The 9,563-nt window shown below is 41.9% G+C and overlaps 1 protein-coding gene across 2 annotated transcripts in view; it reads left to right on the top strand.

The window, feature by feature from the left end:
* The window catches only part of PPA1 (pyrophosphatase (inorganic) 1), a 14,754-nt gene extending 6,052 nt beyond the window's left edge, over window positions 1-8,702 (top strand). Inside the window, exons 4-11 of one of the 2 annotated variants that reach the window (XM_025209235.1) lie at window positions 4-42; window positions 1,814-1,900; window positions 2,235-2,361; window positions 2,572-2,699; window positions 4,333-4,418; window positions 4,664-4,733; window positions 6,726-6,765; window positions 8,317-8,702. In XM_025209235.1, coding sequence (XP_025065020.1) covers window positions 4-42; window positions 1,814-1,900; window positions 2,235-2,361; window positions 2,572-2,699; window positions 4,333-4,418; window positions 4,664-4,733; window positions 6,726-6,765; window positions 8,317-8,348 — 609 coding nt within the window. In that variant the 3' untranslated portion in view covers window positions 8,349-8,702. Of the gene's footprint in view, window positions 43-1,813; window positions 1,901-2,234; window positions 2,362-2,571; window positions 2,700-4,332; window positions 4,419-4,663; window positions 4,734-6,725; window positions 6,766-8,316 lie in introns of both variants that reach the window. The other variant, XM_014521917.2, reaches the window with a different exon arrangement.
* The last annotated feature ends 861 nt before the right edge of the window (window positions 8,703-9,563 follow it).

The raw sequence follows: 9,563 nt of genomic DNA, 5'->3' as shown, positions 1-9,563 counted from the left end.
CCCTACAAGGGATATATCTGGAACTATGGTGCAGTCCCGCAGGTATTGTAATGTACATGTATGGTTTGGGATTTTTCTTTTTCTTAGTGGTGAGGAGGGGCGAGGTATTCATCAACCACCATTCTGAATGTATTTATGTAATGTCTAAATGCTACCAAATGAACAAGATACCTTTAAGAAATGCTTGGATGCTTATCTTGCTCGGGTGATGTGACGCCACCTTACTTCCTGACCCTTGGGCAGGGGGCTGGACCCAATAATCTCACAAAATCCCTTCTAGCCCTAACATCTATGAAGATCTTCTAAAGCAGAGGTCAACTATCTGTGGCCAGTGGGCCAGATTTAGCCTGCAGAGCTAGGGAGCTTCTGTGAGAGGGCTTTACCAACATGGCAACTGTGTGGTAGGGAGTAGTAGTGGCATGGGGGAAGCGGATTGCAGTGGTACAGGGACCAGGTTGGAAGTGTTAAAGCAGCCTCCACTCCAAAACATTGCTAAGTAGGTACATCACAAACAGGTCTAGGGAGGTGATATTTCCCCTCTATGCAGCATTGGTCAGGTGGTAGCTGGAGTACTGCATCCAGTTTTGGGCACCACACTTCAGGAGGGATGTGGATGTGGATGGCCTGGAGAGGGTTCGAAGGAGGGCCAGTTGTCTGGTTAAAGGCCTACAGAAAAAACCCTGTGTGGACTGATTGGGAGACCTGAACCTCTTCAGCCTCCACAAGAGGAGAAATAGGGGATGCAATGTTTACCAGGGCATCTGTTGGGGTAACTAGAAATAATGGCCACAAACTGGAAGATAACAAATTCAGATTGGACATCAGGAAAAAATATACAATGAGAGTTGCCAAAATATGGAATAAACTTCCAAGGGAGGTGGTGCTGTCCCATTCCTTGGAGGTGTTTAAAAGGAGATTGGACAGACACCTGGCTGGGGTCATCAGACCCCAGCACTCATTCCTGCCCAGGGCAGGGGGTTGGACTCGATCTAACAGGTCCCTTCCGACCCTACATCTATGAAACTATGAACCACATGCTGTAGATCCATTCAGACTGTATTTGCAGTAGCTAATGAGAAATTTTTAGATACAGCACAGATGATTACTAGTAGAAATCTCAAGAGAGAAGTAGGTATGCAGTTTACAGTGTAAACAGGCTTATGCAGCTCCTAGAACAAAAGAACCATCTAGAAACTAGACTTGATATTTAGCCTCTAGGATGAGTTTAGAGGGGATACCCCACTCTAAAAACGGAATTAATGTCAATGAACTATGCCTTCTATCTAACCGAGTAACCCACTTAAAGGCAGCAATACACTATGTATCATGGGTTTCTCTGAGTTGTGTCTAGCCATTGCTGTAAATTCAGAAGCCTTTTGCACTCTGAAGGAAGGATTGAGGACAGAGGCTATGCTGGGTGTTGGCCAAAAAATAAGAGTTCTGTATTAAAGCTAATTTTCTGTATCCTTTCTCTATCCAAGAGGAAGTTGTAAAAGAACTCCAAAAAAAGAGGCCGGGGGAAGGAGTGGGAAGAGAGGGAGCAGAGAGAAAATGAATGTAGGAATGTGGTTTTCTGAACCCAGAGTCCCCTAATTTACAGAAACTGGTTAAATATAAAAGGAAGCATATGTAAGTACCACTTCAGCAGCATCAAAACTGACTCTTCTCACTGAAGCCCAGTAGGTGCAGCAGTCCATCTTAAGTAAGCCTCTTCACAAGATTATTTCTTCTTGCCTGAATTAAACCTTGAACCATCCATTCACTAAATTTTCTTTTGTGGGGGTGGGGGTTATGGCTCTCTCTTGCCTTGTAGACTTGGGAAGATCCAGGTCATAAAGATGAAAATACTGGCTGTTGTGGAGATAATGATCCAATTGATGTGTGTGAAATTGGAAGTAAGGTAACTGCATAATATTTATCTCTTTTAGAACTGTAATCATAACTATCTGATTTCAAAGACTGCTGAATTTTCTGTCTTTGTTAATGCTTCAGTTAATGATTGGATACCAAAATGTGTCATCTTAACTGCTAACTTGAATGATATGAATCTGTGAATCAAGCTAATGGTCAACCAGTAGTGTGGCTTTGAATCACTGATAAGATAGAGCTAATCTCTTTAGTGTTGTATCCCCTTATAATATTTTAGGGTGTTTAACTATTGAATTGTGAGTTCTTTTTGGCCATCTCTGAGCACCTTGGTGCACATAACTGATAATTTCACCTTAATTTCATAGGTATGCTCAAGAGGAGAAGTAATCAGTGTGAAAGTCCTGGGTACACTTGCACTGATTGATGAAGGGGAGACAGACTGGAAAATAATTGTGATCAATGTTGAAGATCCTGAAGCAGCCAAGTATAATAGTAAGTATGACAGGAGGGAACAGATGCATATTTTGTTGGGGTTTCTTTGGTATTGTGGGGTGTTTTCTTATTGCAGTATAGTAAACCTGTGAAAAGTTGATTTAACCTCACATCCACTAGAATCAAAGAAAAATGGACAAAAGAATTGCCTGTAGCACTCTTAGATTGTCCCTATTTATGTGATTTATATAAGGGTTTTTATTCTGTTAGATATTGATGATGTCAGAAGGATGAAACCTGGATACCTAGAAGCTACTATAGACTGGTTTAGAAGGTACAAGGTACCTGATGGAAAGCCAGAAAACCAGTTTGCATTCAATGAAGAATTTAAAGACAAGGTAAATGCCTCATCTGTAAGGCACATTCTGATTGTTCATCACAGTGTAGCTTGGTGAAGATGTATAGGTGGTTGCTGGGAAGAATTAAATACTTAAAAAAAACATTAAATCTCTTATCCAATTTAATTTTTCATCCACAGGGCTGGACATTACTCATTGTATTCTTTTTCCTAGTACTCTAACAACATGCCTTATTTCTCCTAGCGTGAATTTGTATGTTGACAAAATAGGAATCAAATGCTCAAAGGCAATACAATTGCTTATCACTACACAGCTGTTGGAATTGGATTAGGTGTATCCACCCCCCACTTCGCCTTTGCCACCCACATGGGTCTTTTCAATATTGGGAGTCTCTGGCATAGAATCAGCATAGTAAATCCCAAGCTTCTAGTAGTGGCTGTCCTGCACCGTAACTAGAACACGGGTGTATAATTTGGTTTCTCTCTGTCCTGCCAACCCTTTCCTTCCCCTCTTCTGTGTCTTGTTCTTGTGCCAGTAGAGCCTGTTGGCAAAGGAAGTAATATAAAGAACCGTTAAGGCTACTATGACTTATGCCTGGGAATCTGACTTGCACCCAGCCAAGTCATTATGACTTAAGTTTTGTCACCTTTGTGCACACTTCTTCCCTTCAGACTTTGTGTTGTGCTAACTCTGGCAGTAGCTCTTACTGGTTACTGGAACTTTGTTATTCCTGTGTCTCAAACTGCCTGTTGACTTCCTTGGGGTAAAGATTTTGTCTGGGCATCATTCTTTCATTTTCACTTGTTTCCTGCATCAGTAACATGTTAAATATATTTTTTTAAATATATATTTTTTTAACCATAGTCATGCCATGTTTCATCTGGCTTTGACTGTAATCTCATCATACGTTCTCCTTTATGGATCTCTTTTTACTGAAGGGCTCCTGTGTATTAGACTGATGCTTAAAAGAGGAAAGAAAAACCTTGTATTCAGATATTTTGAGTGTCAAGTTTCTTTAAACACAAAAGTGCTTAAAGCAATTTTGACTTAACTGGTAAATTTCCTTTGCTTTAGGTTTAAACACTTTTTGGTATTAGTCTCTAAAATTTAACAGGTGATTATCTCTTTTTTCCTGTTCTCTATCCCTTTAGGCTTTTAGACCACTCTTGTATAAGGATTTATCATGGCTATTGGGAAAATCAAGGTTAAGTTAGAGTTGACCAACACATGTTGGCAAACTTCGACCTCCCCCCTACCTAGGAAACTGAGGGGAGAGGAAAGATAGATTTGTGTTTTAAGAGTCCTAGTCTGAGATTTGAAGATCTGGATTCAGTTCTTTAGCCACATCACAAGTTACTTACCTAAGTTTACATGGTATGTTCCCATCTTTAAAATAGAGAAGACAGTTGCATAATCCTTCAGTTTATAAATTGCTTGGAGCAAGCACAGTTAATGTCTAGGAGTTTCTGTTTCTTTACAGTAACCAGCACTGTATCACCCTAATCTTCCTAAAAACTTTAGGTGCCCCTCTAATACTGACAGAAGACAAAAATACTGGGGGGGAACCCTTTTTGAAGATATTAAAAAAAAATCTACTTGTAAATCTGTCTGATTCTAATTTAATTTGTTTTTCTTTTATGTGTAATGTGAAAATTTTACTTTTAAATCCTAGGATTTTGCAATTAAGGTTATCAAAAGCACTCATGAATACTGGAAAGCTCTAGTAACTAAAAAAACAGATGGAGGAGAAATCAACTGGTAGGTTACAACTGCTCTGTTACAAACTTTAAATTTAAGGTAATGATAATAAAATTTACCTTCACAGCTGTAGAACTTTGTATTACTCTTTTACAGATACAGTAAAACTGTGATGAAAACATTGGGTGTGGGGTTTTTTCTTTTTAAATTTGGCAAGAGTTACATTGTTTCTTAATTTTTTCCATTGACTAATACACTTGGGGCGAAATGTGTTTTAACATTGTTGAAATTGACCTCTCTTCTAGTACAAATGCAACGGTGTCAGACAGTCCTTTCTGTTGTACCCAAGAATGTGCAAAAGCTACTGTAGAAGCGGTGAGTACAAGTTGAGCTGGATGTCTAACACTGCTTCAGTGACATAAAAGAGAAAATGAAAGTGCCTTGGGTTACGTGGTGGCTGAAGAAACTGTTTTGCTATTAGGAATAGACCATTAAACTTTCTGAAATTATTCTGGATGACTAAACTGAGCACAGACTAACTGTATAAGAATCTGTGTACACAGAAACACAAGTACTGTTTGCCCTTCTAATTCCAGAGTCATTTTTGCCTTGTTAATCTTTCAGAAGAGATTCCACTCCTTAGGTGACTGAAGCTCTTAAGGATCTCTCTTTAATATTGACATGATAAGCATTTTTGGAGACATTGGAGATGGAACCACTGCCAAAAGGCACACTTATGATGCCTGAAGTGCCTCATGTCAAATGTATTGTTTGGCATTTCTAATTTGCTCTGTTAATCCAAACTTTTAAGCAAGGGAGGAATCCTAGTCCTGAGGTTTCACTGAAACATCCTAAATCTGTGAAGTAACATGCTATCCAGGAACTTCTATTAAAGTGGTGCTAAAGGTGGGTGCATCTACACATGCATATTAATGTGCAGCAATAAACTTTGGAGCATATTGCGTCAGAGTTCATTACTCCCGGGCGCTGTGTTTACACACGTGCCTGGGACCGTAGCATGTTGAGCTGAGTCAGAGCAGCCCTGGTTGGCAGGGGGACCAGGAGGTTAGCCTGCCAGCCTAGGGCTGCTCTGACCTGGTTCAGTGTGCTGCAGAGAGGCTGGCTGGGGCATGAGGGTACTCCAGTGCAGGGCTAGCCACCAGGCAATCCCTGTACTGAAGCACCTTTGTGACCCAGCTAGCCCCATCAGCGTCTACATGTGCATTGCTGCATATGAAAAAACTCTGCCACAGGGTGGTACTTTATATTTACAAGTACTAACCTGCTGTGGAATTTATTAGTTTCCTGTGGCCTAATAGGGCCACATGTAGATGCTGAGACATTTACTGCGGAGCTAATTATGCAACTAGTTATGCGTCTTGCATAAACATACCCGGTGTGTAGGAACAACCTCAAGGGCACGGGCAAATGTACACTTAGAGTGGTTTTAAAGGGAGATGGGGAGCTGGTGCTCTACAGCATGCAGTGGATTTTACACTGTAACAGTTACAGTGGCACAAAATGGGAGTGATATAAATGTAAGCTAAACTGTTCCAACTTTAACCTTGCTTCATACAGGATTAAAGTTGAAGCAGTGTTCCTACATTGGTATCGCACCCTGTTCCTGCACCTGCAACTGTTACAAGGTGTACCAGCTGCTGTGCGGTCCCCTCCCATTATGAAACAGTTCCAAATGTACCTTTGTCCTTATCCAAAGAGAGGGAATCCTTCCATCAGTTTGGATTGGAAGCATAAGACGTTATAAATGCAAACAAAGGTTTACAACATTTCTAAAAACCAGAAGTTGTTACAGCTGTGAATTGCCTGGAATATTGTGAGAAAAGAATTTTTTATTGGAGTTGTCACCAGCTAGAATACTTTTTTGTCTTGCTTCTAACTGAGTAAGTAGAAAACTCTTGTGAGTATTGAGCCTTGAACCCAACACTCATTTTAAGGGTCTATTCCAATGCACAGAGTTTTTTCTAAGCTACAGAAAAAAAACAGTGTACACACCATCATGGTAATGATGCCTGTTGAGAACACAACTTGACCAAAGTATAGGGGGAAATGAATCACTTTTTCACACAGCTAGGCCTTTGTCTTGCACAGGGCTAGCTCTGTTGCTTTAACTGGAAGTTGAAGTACAGACTACCAAAGGTTCACAGTGTTTAACGAAGTAAGAACAGAGGAGAAAAAAAACAATATTGGCTGGTGTGGATCCCTTCAAAGTTAATGAACTTGGATTTTAAAATGTGTTTCATAAAGTAATTGCTTTTCTGTACTTAAACTACTGGTCTCAGATCTTAATGCAGTCTGAACCGTAATACCTTCCATAAGTGACACCCCTGAACACAGTTGTCATTACAGGTACCACCTTGTGGAGTTGCCAACCCAATACCACCTGAAGGTAAGATTTAAGATACCCATCTCATTCTGAATCCAGTTTGACAGTTCCTTTAGGCAGTTGTAAGTAGGAAAATAATATGGACTTGATAGCAGAGCTGAACATTAAATATGGTGCTAAACTGAAGCCAAAGAAAGCTTATGCTTATTAGAACTCAAGGCCTTGTTAGTAGCTACACTATATCTAGCACCAGGGATTCTCAACTATTTTAGTCAGGGCACCCCTCCAATTTTTTTAAATTTAACCAAATTTCTCAACCCCTGCTTGAGAGCCACTACTATTATACTGCCTCTGCTTATCTCAGTGGTTCTTAGCCAGAGTGTTCCTGTCTGTAGTAGTGTTTTCTGATAAACATAAAGCAGACAGGAACAGAAACATAAGTTTTGGACCCTGGGAAAAACCCTGCTCCTGTGATAGGATGGGGTGGTCTTATCTGCCTAGGGTGTCCCCACAACTAGCTTCTTCAGCCAGGGTGTGTAAAGGACTACTCCAGCTTGGCCTGACCCCATCCAGCAGAGCAGTGTAAAGGCTGCTCCACAGCACAGCCTCACTTTTCTGGTTGGGCAATGGAAAGGGCTGGAGCCAGAGCACTCTTGCCAAAGCCCTTCCCAGTCTAACTCTGTATGCTTCTCCCAGGAACAGGGGTGTGGGACAGTCCCATCTCCCCATAGTGTCTGTTTATAGGAGGAGCATATGGATCGGGAACAGCTGCAGGAAGAATGCAGGTTCCAGCTACAGCCCCTGTCATTGAGAACTACTGATCTCAGACATCTGAATAGCTGGCCCCCTGCCTTTAACTCCTAATTGGCACATGTGCAGGTACTGTGAAAATGAAAAATGGAATGTCACAACTCTATTTAGAAGCAAAGGAAATGTCTGCTCTAGCAGGTTCCTTTGAGCTTTGGGAGAAGCTCTGAAGGGAGCTGATGATAGCAGAACACTCCTTTCCTTTAACCAAAACTGATGTAGGGGAAGGCTTATAGTAGCAGTGTAATTAATACCAATACCAAAGTAAAATGCAAGTCAGCTGAAGAAGTGAAGCTAGGCAAAGGAAGTGAGAGAAGGAAGGAAGTAGCAAATATGACAGTTATCAGAAAAGCATTGCTCCTCTCTCTAGAGAGCTTCTAAAGCTTTTTTTTCCAATTGTTGCCTGCTCTGTTTGTTTAAAATATTTGTTTAATTTTGAGCATGCTTGGACATGTAGCTTTATCAAGACTATTCAGTTACTAGTTTATAAATGGGTTCAGGGCTTAATGCCTGTCTGTCTGTGGGCTGCTGCTATGCCGTGCCACAGCAGAGGAGGAAGGCCTGTTCAGCGCTGCATAGGGGTCGTACTGTGCAGCTCCTTGCCAACATGGTATGCACTTTGGGGGGGATGCAACCCCCTGATAATCAGATATTGGAGAGCACAGCTGTAAGAAATTTCTTCCTAGTAGCCACCTTGGTGTAGTAGCTTCTATAACACTGAGGGGATATGCAAGTGTGTGGCTCAACTTGACTCCAATGCATAGTAATGATGTGTGTGCTCTCTCTCTCTCTCTCTCTCTCTCATAGTGGACAAATGGTTCTATTACCAGAGAAACTAAGACCTAAAGATGAATCTTAAAATGACTGCACTCTTCCATCAGAAATCATGCCTGCAAAAATAGATGAGCAGTAGTTTCATGTTTCATGGTGGGGGGAAGGTCTTGCATATGTAACTTATTCTAATTGCATATCTGTCAATGATGTGGCTTGTTCATGATGTACCAAGGTCATATAGTGACTAAAAGCAATTATTTGTCTGAAAGTGGGGGGGGAACCTAACTAGGCAGAGTCTTAATAGCCTTGTACATCAAACAGCAGCTGTTTCTGTGCACAGATGTGCCCAAATGGGTGTAGAAATACTTGATGTATGTTTACTCTGTTAGTAAAGAATAAAATAATGTTGCTCAGAAATATTCAGTGGATTCTAGCCTCCTTTTTATTTTAGCCTTTCTTCCTCCATCCATACACAATGCCAGTCTACATCATATAAGCCTTAAACAAACTTCTCAGAGGAGCCAAAGGCTGTGTGTTTGCCTTGTGATTCACTGCACGAGGACCTTTTTACAGGAGGGATCGTGGCATTTTAAGTCAGTGATTGAAAAGTCATTGTAATTCTGTTTGGAAAAGTGCTTAGGCCTGGAGAAACTTGCATGGGCGGCGGCAGGCCTGGTTTGCGTGTTGATTAAGAAGATCTAGCACACTAACTAGAGTCAGAATGCAGAAAGGTTTTGCTTGAATAATGCTGTGGCTTGCAACCCTTCTTGCAAGTGCTCTAAATAAAGTTTTTGCCAAAAATCTTGTCGACTAACTAGGTGGCCTGCCTGGTGTTGGTCAGCTGCTTTGACATGGGTGCTTGCACTGCATCGTTTGCAAGCTCTGCCCCAGTAGCTTGCAAACGGTCTTCAATCTGCACAAGCGTTTCAGAGGTAGAGCTCCCTTCAGAGGCTCTGACTTGTAGAGGGGGAGGGTGTTGTAAGATGATGGTCCTGTGGAAAGTTTTACACATTTCAGGGGACAGCCCTCTGTGTGGGGCTAGGGCCGGACACAGGTGTGGGTCAGCTGGTGGCTGCCTGGGGCCTGCACAGAAAGGGGGCTCGAAAATGGTAATTTTACTGATGATTATTATCATCAACATCTCTGGCGAAGGGGGGCCGTACTAAAAGTTCGCCCTCCGCGCTTGAGGCGCTGGTTGGGAGCTCGACCCTGCTTTGCCGCAGGGCTTCCCTAGCCACTGCCTCGGGGGCAGCCCCCTTCCGAGCGCTGGCGGGGAGGGG

The sequence above is a fragment of the Alligator sinensis genome, unplaced genomic scaffold (assembly GCF_000455745.1).
Source record: "Alligator sinensis unplaced genomic scaffold, ASM45574v1 scaffold849_1, whole genome shotgun sequence".
Lineage (NCBI taxonomy): Eukaryota > Metazoa > Chordata > Crocodylia > Alligatoridae > Alligator > Alligator sinensis.
Note: the sequence above shows the minus strand (reverse complement) of the source record. Positions and strands in the feature narration are given on the sequence as shown.